Source organism: Psammomys obesus, unplaced genomic scaffold (assembly GCF_907164565.1).
Source record: "Psammomys obesus unplaced genomic scaffold, mPsaObe1.curated_primary_1811, whole genome shotgun sequence".
NCBI lineage: Eukaryota > Metazoa > Chordata > Mammalia > Rodentia > Muridae > Psammomys > Psammomys obesus.
The window spans coordinates 5,563,859-5,579,828 of NW_026585686.1; the positions used below are offsets into that span (position 1 = coordinate 5,563,859).

Genomic DNA, 15,970 nt, shown 5'->3' on the forward strand with positions numbered 1-15,970 from the left:
GGCAGTGGCAACACTGTTCCTTGTCCCTGTCTATTTTTTTTTTTTTTATTCCCAGATACAATCAGTTTGATTAGAAATCGTGCTTCAGCATTTCAGGTCCATGAAGTAGAGCAGAATTCTGGAGGGATATACAGTTGTGACTCATTTCCATGCTTAAATTAAGGAGAAAGCCTATTGGCGTGAGGGTGTTGTTCATTGGTCAAGTTCTTGCCTAGCTTTTTCCAGGCCTTAGGTTTGATCCCACCACGAAAGAAACAAAACAGTAAGAAAACCAACAGCACAATCAACCAACCAACCAACCAAACAACAACAACAACAACAGAAAAAGATTTCCAGCAAGTGTCTGCTACTGGTGCCATATTTCCTCTGGGTCCTCACTGTGACACATGTCTATCAATACAGACAACGTTTAACATGAATAACAGGATGAGATGAAACAACCTCATGAGGGAGGTGAGCCTTTGTCTATATTCTCTACCTTTCTAAAACTGCTTATGGTAGCAGGGATATTTTCTGGCTACTGCCTTCCTTCCATACTTTTCCTAGAAAGCTTTTTCTGTTTTGGTTGACTGTCAAGAGAAGACTTCATTAATGATAGCAGGCATAAAAACATATAGACTTCCAATTTCTATGAGCATTCATATGTCTCCTAACTAATTTTTTTGGGTCAATTGTTGAGATCATTTGACACAAATTATTCCCCTTCATAGAGATGTTTGAAGAGACATCAAAACAATTTGTAATTCTGGTCAATGGGTTTGAAGAAAAATAAAAGTATTTCTTCAAAGTTACTCTTTACCTGTATTATTTTTGCCTATTCAAAGAAACCAAGTGACAAAATGTCACTATATCAAATGCATAATGATAACAAACATTACTTATCCCAAAAGTAATTGCGGCAAGTCTTCTAACCCCATAGCTATGTGTGAAAGGGGATCTTGCTGACTTGATACAGCTTAAAACTTGCATATAGTCAGATCAGTCTCTACCATTCAGTTATTTTAGGGTATTATGGTCTGAATGAACAATTCTCAGATTTGAGTGTGTATTCTGAATCAGTTGGAAGGTTGTTAGAACACAGAGTTGTGGGCTTCTTCTCCAAAATTTCTAGCACTGTAGATTGAATTATGGCTGGAAAAATATGATTTTTCAGAGGTTCCTGGGTGACACAGATGTTGCTTGTCTGAAGATTAGACCATTAAAAAAATTAAGGTCATGAAGTGTTTGCTATCAGGAAAGAACACATTTTGCAAATCCCTAGCAATTCATGATATTATGAAAGTCCAAACAAGATCTGTAAGTGCAGTGATGATCCAGAGCTCTGTGTTGGTAGGGTTGCGGATGAACCCCATCCAAAGTTTGGCTACTATTGAGAGCATCATGTCCAAAAGATAGACATAGAGCCAGACTCTTGTAGACCCACCATTTGGAGGCCTGAGACAGGAGGATGGCCTTGAGTTTGAGATGCAATCCAACATTGTCATTTGAGGCCCTCCGTGAAGGTAAAGCTAGATCTTGAAATACATCCAGAAAAGAGTTTAAGGACTAGGGGGAGCAAAGTGAATTTACCAAGCAGTAATAAGGGACATAGTTCAGATTTAAGTCCAAGTAAGGGTAGGATTATGGGATAGAGGAGAGAGATAAACACAAGCACAAAAGAGGGAGCCAGCGTGCTTGGAGGAAAGGGCAGTAATACACCGAGACATGACTTTGTGTGTGTGTGGTAGAAGACACAGTTATAACAGGCGTCTTAATATATGTATATACATACAGATGTGTGTATACACACACTATATAATTCTATAGCTTTCTAAGTTTAGAAAGTTACGTATTTTAAAAATAAAGGAAAGCCACGATTTACTTATTCCTCTTATCCTTTTGTAAATAAGTGTAAGGTGGTTTTATGAGGGTTATTGTTTCAATTTGGAGCTGAGAGAGTACTGTTAATAGGGTTAAAATCAAGGCCACAGCCATTCTGACTTTTAACGTTGTTTGGGATGTATTTGGGAGCAGTGTTTCTGAAGGCAGCCTTGGCTTTCTTGGTTGTGTTGAAGTTTCCTGACACTCAGCCAGGAGGAAACCAAAGCTAGATCTCAGGGTGAGATTTTTTTCCCCCTTCCTTTTCCACATCCCCTTGTTTTGTCTGTCTTCTGAGGAAGGATAATAAAAATATTTTAGAAGAATAGAATTAAGAGGATTTGACAAGAATGAAGTATACCAGTTGAAGGTAAGTTTAGAGTTAGTAGAGCAGTCACTCCGGGACCTAAGTAACTGGTACCATCAGGAGCAATTTGTTCTGGAAGGATTTCAATACCATTTAACAGGAAGTACAGACTTCTGACAGCAGGTGCTTTCTCTCCCATCCACACATCATCTCCTTCTGGGTCATGTAGGCATAAGGAGCTAGCTCCGTACACCGTGAACAGCATATAAGTGTTCCACAGCACTGCTGTGGAGCTGGAGTGAGGTGCAAAAAGTTGTCGTTACTGTATCTCAAGCAGTTGTGAGGCTAAGTTTGTTTTCCTCTCGACTTAAATCGGGAGCTGGGTTATCCGAACCGCTGGGTTCCTTAACATTTCCTAGGTTTCACTGACTGGAAAGCTGGCAATTTGTAGAAAATTACTGAAATACATATAAAAATTGTTTGAATGTGGCTTTAGGTTGCCAACAAGAAGTGGGACAAAACCTTGGCTGGCTGGGGCATCCCAAAAGAGGGTCTGAAGGCCGTAAGACGGAACAAGGCAGCTTTTAAATCTCTGAGGTGCACTGATAGGTGTCACCTGCGGATCCTATTAACATTCAGGTATGGAATGAGCAGGCCTGAGACTATGCAACCCAGAGGATGTCAAAGCTGCAGACTTAACATTGAAGCAAGGTACAATGGAAAAGCCGTCACTGGGGAGAGAGGCCCCTGGAGCACCGCTCAAAGCTAAGGCTGGTCCTCTGCAGGGAGGGTGTGGGGACAGGCGGCCCGCCTGGGCAGGGCCGTGGCTGCAGGGCGGGGAGGCACAGGTAGTAGGTGAAGGTAGGCCGGGCGCAGCTCGGGGTTGCGAGCGCCTTCAGGTCTTTCGGCCCTTGGCGGCTCCCATCGCAGCGCCGGGGCGCGAAGCGGAGACGGCGACGGCGACGGCGACGGCGGGCCGTGCCTCCGCGCGAGCGCGCGGGCATGCAGACACCCACTCGGCCGGTCCCGGCGCCCGGGCTCCCGGAAGCGGAAGGGGAGCGCGGCCCGGCCTGGGCGGCGGAGGCGCGGAGCCGAGCGGAGAGCAGCGGAGCGGCCGGCGGTGAGTGTGGGCCGGCGGGCGGGCCCGCGTCTGCCGAGGAGCCTCGCCCCGGGAGGCCGCGGCCCCTCTCGGGCCGGGGGAATGGATTCGGGCGGCGAGAGAACTCCGAGTCCCCCCGGCACGCAGGCTTCGCCCACCCTCGGGGCCCGGCCGTCGCTGTGACCGAGCGGTTCATTCATTTCGAGGTCGCCGGTGCGGAGCTGCAGGGGACCCTCTGGAAGGACCGCACCTCCGTTGACCTTCCTCCCCCGCCTCTCCCCCGGCCTCCCCGGCGGCGTGGAGAAAATGGCTCTCCGCATGGTAGCACTCTGCACTTGTTACGGTTCTCTGTGGTCGCTGGCTGGACCTAACCTGCAGTGGTCGGTGAACATTGATGGCTTTTCCCCGAGCTGTGTTTGGGTCACAAAGATACCTTATGAGTCAGTGGAAGATGTTTGTATCTCCAGGGCTAAGCGGACCTGGCTGATTGTTACTTGAAAATACTGCAGTATAGCAGTTCATAAAAGTACAGGAAGGGGAAAAATAATCAAGGTCATTGTGGGTGGGTCGTCAATCAGTGTAAAGTTGCAGCCCAAAATAAGGGCAAATAAGGGTAATTAAGTGTAAGTTAAAAAGACTTGTCGAATGGGCCCGCCACTAATATGTGCAACCCCTACACCCCCAATTCACTACCTACTTTGTGGTAAAAGATAATAATAGCCGTTACCATTTGATGACTGCTTAGTATGTGCCATTCCTAGATGAAAGGGTTTGGTGCAATATCTCATTAAGTTCTTCCAGCGCCTGTGATCCACAGATAAAAGTTCAGAGGGGTGCTCTGTTTCACCTTAGTTTGTGCTCTCTCTCAATAACAAAGCTTTTGAAGAGGAGACGAGGTGTGAAATCACTTGGAAAAAAAAAAAAAACAAACAAAATTTGGAGTTGGGGAAAGAAAACCAGATTCTCCTTTGGTTTCTGTACTATCCAGCTGTGGGGTCGTGAATAGGTCAGGGATCCAGTTTATTTTCTCATCCAAACAACAAGTAGCCAGGCTGAATCTTTCCAAGAGCTGATTTTTAAAATTTTTCCATCTTTATTTGGGAAATGCCAGGATTTTAATATAACACCTTTTGACATGGTGAGTGTACATTTAAAGCATTTTGCCTCATGAAAAAAAAATGAGGAAAATGTTTGTAGTATAAAAATTCAATTTGATGTAAAACAGAATTCTATTAGATATCGTCAAATTGGAGATTTCTGTTAATACTTTAGGAGTATTGCTGGAATAAACAAAACAGTACACGCTTCAGAGAAACTCATGTCTAAGTATGCTTTCTTTACTTAAGAAAATGTAAACACCTAAGTGTCTACCCATCAGTAGGACAGTTAGGGTCCAGACAAAAATAAATCAGTTGATCATAGCATTTTGACCTATTTTCCCTAATTCGTAGTGGCTAATTCAGAACCATAGCGGGAAAGCACGTATATTAATAAAGAGACTAAGAACTCTGGGAATATCCACATGGAGCCTATGGAAACATTTTTGGCTTAGGATGTTACTACATTTATCAGCAAAGAAATACAGACTTTCTTATATTTTTTTAACAGACTATTAGGACATAGATTAAACTTTTTGTATGTTCTAGAATTAAAAGATGTTCGTTTACCATCTAGTAGGACAGTCAGTTTATAAATGGCTGTTGTTAAAATTGAAAATGTTTGACATATATAAAATGAGCAAAAAGTACAGGAATCCCATTATCTTCCTGACCTATCTCTGTATGTGTGGGAACACGTGCACACTCGAGTGTGATATATTTGTCAGACAGTGGTAGAGTCTTGCCTGGGATGAGCAAGGCCCTGGGTTCGATTCACTGGCACTGAGAGGGAGTAAGTAGAAAGCAGCAAGCCCCTGTCTTGTCAGGGTTATGATTTGTTGGTTAAGGATCCCCAGTATGCTGTGTCAGCTAGTTTAACAGGCACATTTTCATGTGTGAGGGAGCTAGCCAACCCTAAACACTTACTATATGGTGGTTTATTTACTTGTTATTGCTTGTTTCCTGGTTAAATTAGGACATTTTCTGGGTATGTCTTTTGCATTATAGGCCTGCTTTTCTCCTGTAGTTAGCTCAGTGTAGATTAAGCTTATTCTAGGCTTTAAGCATGTGCAGTGCACATGCATGCATGCGTGTGTGTGTGTGTGTGTGTGTGTGTGTGTGTGTGTGCACTCGAGCACGTGCACATACACACATGCGCGGAGACAGGGATCAGATTAGGTACAATTTAGCAGTGCTTGATAGTGATCTCAGAAACCAGTTTCTGGTTTTAGGCCTTTTATCTGTGCTTAAAGAGTTACTAAGTTGTTCACAACCTAGGATTTTTATTGTTAGAAGCATTTAGTGTTTGTGTACTTAATTCATACCTGCTTTGGTAAGCTCTGCTTAGTGTGAACGACCCACTCTAGCCTTCTTTTCTCCTTCCAGGATGTCTTGGCCCAGTGGCTACTTGAAGGGCAAAGCTTGCCCACTTTCCCACCTGGAAGAACATGCCTGGTTAACATCCAGGAAAAACTTTCCTTGGCCTCTTCATTTCTGGCTTTTAATATATCTGAACATTTTTTTCCTGGTGTTATTTTTGGAGGAAGGTAACTACTGAACCTACCCCTACCCGACATTAATGTCGCTTTTTGTGTTCTTGTGCTCCCACGCTCCACAGTGAAAAGTCCCATAGAGCTTTTGTTCACACTGGAACAATGTTTGGTAGTCTGCTTTTAGTTGATATCATTCTACAACTTCCAAGTTATTTTTTTGTCAGGAGAGCACTGAAGTATGTAAGTCTAGCTCAGCGTTGTTAATGGAAGTACAGTGTTTGTTATTATTTCACTCATGAAGCTGGTTTCCAGAACAACAAATGCATGCAAGGAGCCAACAGCCTAGTTTTGTTCAGAGTGCGCGACTGAGCCCTCCACAGAATGCATTCTTTAAACCATTGGAGGTGCCAGGAAGAGTATGCCTGGATACATTTCTTTTGAACTTTTCTTGGAGAACTGTCTCCAAATGCCTTGGCTGGACTTGTTCACCAGCTTCTGACCTCAAGTGCAGATTGTCCATGCTCCACTCTGTAGCTTGACATCTTGCTTTGTACTTGAGATTTGGAGTAGGAGCTTTGTTTCAGATCAAACCTGTAGTTTTCTTTTTCTGCTTGAAAATATACCAGGCAGCATGTGGCATGCCTCTTTCCTGCAGATTTATAGTGCAATCTAATGCCAGTGGCAACATGACAGTAACTGGAACGTTTTTCCTGACAGCTTATTTTTTTATTTATTAATTTTTATTTTTTTATATTAATCACAGGTTATTTACTTTGTATCCCAGCCGTAGCCCCCTTCCTCATTCCCTCCTAATCCCACCCTCCCTCCCTCATCTCCTCCCTGCCCCTTTCCAAGTCCACTGCTAGGGGAGGTCCTCCTCCCCTTCCATCTGACCCTAGCCTATCAGGTCTCTTCAGGCCTGGCTGCCATGTCCTCCTCCTGACAGCTTATTTTATGTGAATGTATGTATGCATGTGTGTGCGCACATGCTTCCTGTGGCACATTTGTTAGAGGACACTGCAGGAGTTTGTTATCTCCTGCCATCATATAGGACCCAGGAATTGAACTCAGGTCTGTAGGCTTGCTGGTAGATGCCTTTCCTCACAGAGACATCTTGCTGGCCCTAAAGGGTTGTGGTTTTTTTTTTTTTTTTTTTTTTTTGTTTGTTTTGTTTTTTTCCTGATAAATTACTTTCTGGCATTGTCATTAAAGAAGGTGGAAAGTAGATGGACAGCTAAATTTTACTATGTTTTTTAATGATGGGGTGCAGAGATACTTTTATCTAGGAATTGCTAAAGTAATACTTATCTTTAATTCATTCTCTTTCAAGTTCCCTTTGGGCAATGCTGCTTCCTTGCTAGACAGCTTCTTACTGAAGCGTGACAGCAATCCTCTAAGTTGGCGTTATCTCTGTTTTGCCATGTTACAAAGAAGCTTGGAAAGTGAAAAGAGGCGGTGCTATGATTTGACCCTATTAGCTCCCAATTTTTAATGTCCATACAAGAGTTAGGTCTACTTGGTTGATAATAAACTGAGTATCTGTGATATTTTTAAAATTACATTTCAAAATAACTCATTGGCTGATTCCTAAAGTCAACTAGCGCCTAGTGTCTTAGAGTTAACTGCCATGATTGAACAATTTTTAGAGTAGAATAAAATCAAAGGTCAAATAGCTTTATGGGTATCTTTAAAGAGACACACCTACAACTTTGGTATTCATTGTGGTATGTTTGAAAATTATTTAATGAGTTATTTATGTTCTTTTAGATGTAGAGTGTTAACCGATTACAATTAATGTTTTATGACATTTTATAGTTCTGAAGCATTGGGATATTGTTGTTTCTTAACTTTTGGATTTAGGGCTTGATATTACTTGTATCCCACAGAGAGTGATTTTTTTTTTTTTTTTTCTTGATTGTAAGTCAGTGAGTACCTGGGATTTGACTCATGAATGGTTAGCCTGTGCTATTTCCTAGTAATGTGACTAACAGAAAGTGCTGTCAGGAAGCCACCCAAGAGTTCCAAGCCTTAGCAGCATTACTGACTTTGGCCATATTTCAAAATGTACTACATACAATTCTCAGGGTTGGGTTTTTTTTTCTTTTCTTTTTCCTGGATAAAAGAATTCATTTATTTACCATTGGTGGGTAGCAGCTCCTCAAGTGTGGCATACATGCAGAGCGAAGGAGAACACTTTGACCTTGGTTAAAGTTAGTTGGGGCTGAGAGATGGCTCAGTGGCTAAGAGCTCCTGCTGCTCTTCCAGAGGACCTGAGTTTCTTTAACAGCAGTATCCTAGCAGATCATATGTAATTGATAACTTGGTGGAATAAAGTCGTGAATTAGTATATCCTGTGTAGAGTTCCTCTTTTTTAGAGTTTGAACTGTAGGAACTCACTTTTGTGGTTGACTCTCAGTGGACTTGTTACAGGAAGATACATTTTTTTGTTAAAACATTTAGAATGAAAACATATATTTTAAAGTTACTCTCTGTTAACCAGTTGTGCTTAGATAGGCCTAGCTTCACATTTTGATCATAGTTGCCCTGACTCTCACCAAGCGTGTTCAGGATGCATTGTGGCTAAGGCACTTGAGAAGAGCCCAAATTCGGAATACGTGATTTTCTGGTTTTATGAGAACGGGTGATTTCAAAAGGGAGAGCTTCCAGGAATAATGACCGGTGCTTCAATGAGGTGGGTGGAATATGAATGCACAGGTTAGGTGGAGTGGGGCCATCTTATTCTTGACCTTCTCACCATTTGTTATTAGCTTTTTCCCGAGAATATTTCTTTGCTTACTGTTTCTCTGTAAGAAATTGTTGTTAAACTCTTCATAGGTACTCACGGACAACTGTTATTGAAGGAACGCCCATATAATTGAATAAGCAATGTAAAGAAATAAATAAAAGAATGATTCAAGAAGATAACACTTCTAAATGCAAGTGCCAGAAAAATTACAGCTCATCTCAGTGAATTTGCAAGTGGTAAGTGGGCATTTGATTTTACATGGGAATGTGTTTGCTTTCTGTAATATAGTGTCTTTGGAATCTAGTGTTTAGCAAATTGTTGATTTGCTAATGAAAAACTAAAGACAATTTAAACTTACTTGAGTTTTCATATTAAATTTTGACAGTGTGTTTTCTTAATACATTTTCCATTTAAAACTTCAGAAACATCTTTTTAAGTTATAAATCTTACATGGTTTTGTGCAGGTCTTTTTGTACCACATTTAAAAACTAATATGAAGTGAGAAAGGGACTCTCAATTAAACATAATGTGTGCCAGATCATTGGTGTCTGTGCTTTAGGATATTTCTACTTTTCAAGTGGTTGAAAAGAATTTAGAGTTACATGTCCTCTCTAATAGACTTAGAAGAAAACATAAGTATGTATGTAAAACATAAAAGCCTCACTACTGTGTCAGCCATGTGTTATGTGTGGTCTGAAGAATGATCTATGACGGCCATCTGTTCAGTTTTGAATAAGTGAGGATAGAGAGCAAAAGTAAAAGAAGAAATACCAGGTAGCAAATAGAAGCAGCAACTTGCTAGCAGAACATCAACAAATTAGGATTTTGCAATATCCAGTAGGGACAACTGAAGTAGCCTGACTGAGATAGCAAACACAGGTGAGTTTTCCTTGCCACATGGGTCAGAAATCAACTGGGGAAGTCGAGGCAGTCAACTATATTTCCTAAATGGGCTTTCTTCCCATTCTGAGTTAGATGTTTTTTTTACCATGTGATGAACAGTTGTAACTACTGTTGGAGATGGTTCCATTTCTTTTCTTTCTTTCTTTGTTTCTTTCACTTTATTTTTTTTTTATTTTTTATATTAATTAGAGTTTATTCACTTTATATCCCAGCTGTAGACCCCCATTCCCTCCCAATCCCACCCTCCATCCCTCATCTCCTCCACCCTTTCCATCTGACCCTAGCCTATCAGGTCTCATCAGGACTGGCTGCATTGTCTTCCTCTGTGGCCTGGCAAGGCTGCTCCCCCCATAGGGGAAGGTGATCAAAGAGCCAGCCACAGAGTTCATGTCAGAGACAGTCCCTGTTCCCTTACTAGGGTACCCACTTGGAGACTGAGCTGCCATGGGCTACATCTGAGCAGGGTTTCTAGGTTATTTCCATGAATGGTCCTTAGTTGGAGTATCAGTCTCAGAAAAGACCCCTGGGCACAGATATTGGTTCTGTTGCTCTCCTTGTGGAGCTCCTGTCCCCTCCAGGTCTTTCTATCTCCCCCTTCTTTCCTAAGATTCCTTGCACTCTGTCCAAGGTTTAGTTATGAGTCTCAGCATCTGCTTTGATATACTGCTGGGTAGAGTCTTTCAGAGGCCTATGGTAGGCTGTAGCCTGTGGTAGGCTCTGTGGTGGTTCCATTTCTAACTGTCCTCAAGGACACAGTGTTTTTGCTGTTCAGTTTTTTTCTCCTTTTGTCACAGACTTAGGGGTCTTGGAGAACATAAACATGCTTGGGTCTGAAATAAGGTGTAACAGCTTCCAGAGCCAGCTTCCCAATGAGCTCCAACAGCATGTGAAAGTTGACATGTATCTTGTACACTGTATCCTGGGATGACCACTGTTAGCTGTTTGGTTACTGTTCTCTTCAGACTTTTTCCCATGTTCTTTATGTAGAAATGACTTATTTTTTTTCCTTAAGAATATTTATTATGTACTTGTCCTAAACTGGAGCTCCCAGATTTTCATCTTGAAAAAATTCAAACAGAAGCATGGAAATAAATTTTGAGGTCTAACACATGAGTGTCCTCACTTAGATTCTGTAACTGACGGTCTGAATTTCATCATATACTCACTTTTCTCTCTGTCCATCCATCAGTCAACTTCATTATTATGATTCTACTCTAAAGTATATTACAGACATTAGGATATGTTATCAGTAGAGGTCAAGTTTGGCTTATAGTTTTGGCTTTGTAAAGCTTCACATGGAATGCCTCAATCTTAAATGTGCTTTTCCTGAGTTTGCTCAGTGTTTGATAAAGCCACAATAAGGTTTCAGATGGTACTGTATTTTTATGATTACAAAAAGTGGTATTTCTCTCTATATCCTTGTTCTGTTTTGTACACTTGCAAGTGTGCTTTTGTAGGTATTATAAATAAAATTGCTGGGCTAAAGGCTTTCACATTTTGATGGGTATGCAGGATTGCTCTTTCAAGAGGGCTGTATCCATTTACAGGCAGGTCAGCAATGTATGGGAGTGCTCTTCCCCTGTACCCTTTTCACATATGAAAAATGACCAGTCATTCTGTATTTCCTCATTCCTAATGACTAAAGAGATTTTTTTCTCTTTGTGAGTTGCCTCCTCATATATTTGCATTGTGTTTCTCTTATCAGTTGTGCACTATAGTATTCTTTTCAGGAACGCTTTGTCTTTAATTTTGTTTTTGGTATTTTGCGCTCAGAAATTTAAATGTTTATGTGGTCAGTCAGTGTGTACCGGTCTTGGTTGGGATGGCCATCCTTACGCCAAGCATCTAAAATCACTCGCCCTTTTCATCCAGTACTGTCCTTTATTGACTTTACAAGGAAACAGAGATCATTGTGAACTAAAGTGCCAGGGAAATTGGTATTAGATTTGAATTGTGGGTTAAATTTAAACAATAAGCTGAGTGCTAGAGACACTTCAGATATGAGCACGAAATGATGAATATTTTCATACTTGTGGAATAGTAATAAAACCAGTTTTAGCTAAGGTGGGGAGTCATAGGAAACCAAGTTTATGAATATATGTTTGACATCATTTTTTATTATTTTGGCTAATCCTTATTTTTCTCTAAAATTTTTATTTTGACATAATTTTCTGTCACATAGTCTTTGTTTTTTTTCTTCCTCAGTGACTTAAATCTTTTTTTCTGTGGTGTAAACTAAAGGGGCCTGAAATGGCAAGAAAGGAAAGCTTGCCTACCTTCAGAATAAATTGAACACTGTAAATATTTCCTTAGAGCAGTTTATTACAGTCGAATTATAATTTCTGTAAAAGTAGTTTGTGCTGTGGTAATTTACATCAGTACGAAGCTACTCAGTACACTCCAGTGTAGTCACCAGTGCTGAAGAACCAGTTCATCAACCAGTCACTTCAAAGTGTGATTATGAGGTCACCATTTAATACACAAATTAGCATGTGGGGATCTCCAGCTAATGAAAGTATTTGGCAAATGCCATCCTTAAGCCTAAGCAGCTCTAACCAAACTCTTCAGTTTGGTTGTTGCTCAGGGTGTGTAATAGTTTCTGTCCGACCATCAGCCACACCTGGTAGCGATCCACACTGGCGTGATCCTGTCACTCTACCAGTTACAGCCTCTTGGCTGTAAGCAGTTGTGGCCCTTGGAAGATCACTGTTTTCCCAGCCTGCTGTAAGGACTTTATGGTGCTAAATTTTACTAATCAGGTACTTATTTTCAACATTCAACAGTACGTTTCTTAGTTAGTTTCTGCTCAGTCTTCTTGGGAATGCTGTTGTTTTAGAGTTTGCCATCTATCTACATCTGTTTTCATTCAGGGAAACAGACCCATCTGAAGTGATTTTGTCACTGTGTAGTAGTTTCTGTTGTGAGGGATTGCTCTTTTAATAATAAGAAAAATTTGTTATTTCAAAACTGAACAGTTCAAAAGATGAATACTTGATGATTTTCCTACTTGCCTAACAGGTTTGTATCTCTTTCTGTTTTTAGTGTTAATAAGATAAGGAATAAGCCACAGAAGTATTCTTGAATGCGAAATTAGTGTTTAGGCCTTTGTAGAACTGAAACATTGAAAGCCAGAAAGGTGAATGAAGTTCATGCTATTGAGTATGATGGGAGGCAGAGCCTCCTGTCTTATAGCTCTTGATAATTAGCAAGAGAATAAAAATATTAACAGTAAATCTCAGGACCTTTCTCAGCTTCCCATCTTCCCAAATTATTCTTTGCACTGTGTCTCTTTTTAACTTTGTAGGTGTTTGTGCTCCTTTAGTTTTTAGAATAGATTCTTAGCAAATTACACAATATACTTTATTCTTTCTGATTTTTCTTTACTTTAACAATACTAAACTGCCTTTTAAATTTCTAACTAAAAGGTAATGAAGTTCAACTTTTATTTTTTAAAAGACCTAGGTTTTATTTCTATTTTAGAATTCTTATAAAAATGCCAATTTGAACTTTATTCGATTTAAATTGTGGGGTGTAGTGCATTTGAGTTCTTGTTACTTTTTACAAGGGGAAACTAGTACCTTTTAAGTTAAAAATACATAGTTAGATTAACTTATTCTCTTGGTCATGCTGGGGTTGGTGCTGGACAGGCAGTGTGCTGTTGCCTAGCTCTGTTCTCCGTTTGTTGCTTCAGGAATTGGGAGTTCCTCAGGATGAGAGGAGAAGAGTTCTTTTCAACTTGAGTGGCCTTTAATCTTTGTTTTTGTGGCCTGTGGCCCTGCTGAGCGCCAGCAAGGTCCTTCGGTGGGAGACCAGTTATTCCAAGAGGGAAATAGTGGGTATCATATCAGCTGCAGCTCTGAGAGTCATCTTGGACTTTTCTTTACCTCCTGGTAGTAAGTCACTCAATAAGGCTCACTGATTTGCTTTTACTTCAGTGGGTCCCTTCTCTAAAGTTAATGTTAGTTTTTGGTTTTTGTTTTAGTCTAACTAATCTGTCTTTAATTTTATTCTCCACTGGAGATTGTTAATAATTTATTTAAAGTACAAATATTACTTAATCAACATTTTAATAGCTTTCCTGTGAATAAGAATGAAGTCTGAGCATTCTAACTGACATCTCCGATTCCCTCATGATAGAGCCCTGTCCATGTTCCCTGGTCAGTCCCTAGGAGGCTTTATGACTTCTGAATGTAGCTTATGAAACCTGCTTGGAGCTCAGCGCGTAGTCTCGCTGCTCTGGCCTCTTTTTGCATTACTGTTGCTGTGGTTTTTGCTTAGATAACTTTTACTTATCTTTTAAGTTGAGCTCAGTTTGTATCTGTTCCAGGAAGTCCTGCTTGAACCCAGTGTACTAGGCCCTTCTTCTGTGCATTTCCTGACGTGTTCACAGATCTAGAACTTAGCATAGTAAATTAAACCCTTTTTAGGTGACATTTTCCATTGGATGCCGCTTATTTAAGCAAAGACCATCCTTATTAATAGTTACATCTGTGATGTCTAGGAAGTGACTGCTCCAAGTACTTATTACTAAACTCACTACTGTACTGCTGACATCTTAGTTAGAGCAGTGGGTAGTGCTTCTGAGCCATCTGGATCTGGGTGATGTACCTTGTGAGAATTATTCAGTGAGCCTGGAATGGGGTTTAGGAATCTGTCTTTTTTTTTAGCACTCCCTAGTTGATTCTGGCTAGCTGCAAGTTTGAAAACAATTGGCCTAATTAATTATCACCATTATAGCTTATGTCAGAGATGCTTTTAGAACATGTCAGCTTAAACAACAGCTTACTGTTGTTAGCCTTGTAAGTTGTGCCTACTACAGTATGGGTATGTTGTAGGTCACGTGATGGAACATATATATGAAATTTTAGTTCATGTGGAAACTGTCTCATTTGGGGATGTGTTGCTGGTTGTGAATTATCAGTCATGAAACTCCCTTTTAAACAGGAGTCTTCTTGAGTTGATAGTAAGGAAATTAGTTGGGCTTCACAAATTTACTAATTTAACTATTTTTAATTTTCATTTAATTTTTAGCATTTCAAAATGACTTAAAAATATTTCATTGTGATTTCAAGCACATATAATCTTTATGTTTATATTTGTGTATATCCCCCAAAATATTACCCAGATCAAGGTGCATAATATTTTTGCCCCTTTAGCTGTTCTGATCAAGTTCCTTTATGGCTTGAACATACCCCATCGACTACAAGATAACCAGCATGTGACAGTAGCCTCCTGCTAAAAGTGCTGAGACTTTTGTACATGTCTTTTAGCAGACATGTTTTTTTCTTTTGTGTCTATACATGGAATTTGTAGTTAAGAAAAAGCAAGTATTTTCATTTGAGCAGATCATGCTAATTTGTACCTTTAATAGTGATGATTTATACTGAACAATTAAAATCAAATAATTTGAAGGTTTTAGTGAATTTTATATTCATCTGCTAAGTGCTTATTATTGAGACGAAACCCAAATATACACAGGAAACTCAGTAAATGTTGTTATGAAGTTACAGAGATACAGTCTTCCATTGAGTATCTTTTCCATGTTAGTAACTCTTGCTTTCTTCTCTCTAGGGTTATCCTCTCTGGGTTGGCAGGCAGTTCTAGGACTGCAGAATGGGGCTTCGGATTCACTTTGTTGTTGACCCACATGGTTGGTGCTGCATGGGTTTGATTGTCTTTGTCTGGTTATACAACATTGTTTTAATTCCCAAAATTGTCCTCTTTCCTCATTATGAAGAAGGACATATTCCAGGCATTTTAATAATAAGTAAGTTTCTAAGTCTTATTACCTTCTATAAAGATTTTTTCTCATTGTGAATGTTTTGAAGTACATTATCTTCATGACTTTCTTTGAATATGCTATTTCAGTAGAAGTACTAACCTTTTAATTAAATCACAGTGAACAAAACTATAGCTTTTTTTGTATTTACAGAGTTAAGATACTAACACCATGTTTATTTTACTCTGATAAGTATGTAAAGACCATTTTGTTCAAGAGAAAAGTGTGACAGTAGTTGTGTTTCTGTTTTGTATTAAACTATAGGCATGGGGGTATTGGTTGATTGATTGGCTCTTTTGAGACAGGGCTTCTCTCTAGCCATCTTTCTGCTATCTTCTGCATGCTGGGGCCCCAGCCTCACTGTGCCTGGCTTGAAGATAGAGGCCTTATGTGGAAGGGGTGGGATATATTACTGGGAGATAAAAATTTAATGATCCTAAGAATGACTCATGTGATGCCACTGGATCTCCTGGATTATTGTCTGCTGCAACCCACAGACCATGGCTTATATTACTGAGAGTCAGATCACAATGACACGTTTGCAGTGCTTACAGCTTCACTTCCTCCCCTTCATTTCCATCTCATAGCAGCTGTAAGAAATATAATCCCTCTTATGCAAGTGATAAGACTGATCTGTATTGCTAAATGTGGCCGTGTGGTCTATGGTCCCAGCACTCCGAAGACTGAGG

The 15,970-nt window shown here is 40.2% G+C and overlaps 1 protein-coding gene across 2 annotated transcripts in view; it reads left to right on the top strand.

The window, feature by feature from the left end:
- Window positions 1-3,147: 3,147 nt before the first annotated feature.
- Zdhhc21 (zinc finger DHHC-type palmitoyltransferase 21) overlaps window positions 3,148-15,970 on the top strand; it is a 65,126-nt gene continuing 52,303 nt past the window's right edge. For both annotated transcript variants that reach the window (XM_055629774.1, XM_055629783.1), the window contains exons 1-3: window positions 3,148-3,284; window positions 8,689-8,835; window positions 15,074-15,269. In XM_055629774.1, the coding sequence (XP_055485749.1) occupies window positions 15,116-15,269 (154 nt within the window). In that variant the 5' untranslated portion in view covers window positions 3,148-3,284; window positions 8,689-8,835; window positions 15,074-15,115. The remainder of the gene's footprint in view (window positions 3,285-8,688; window positions 8,836-15,073; window positions 15,270-15,970) is intronic.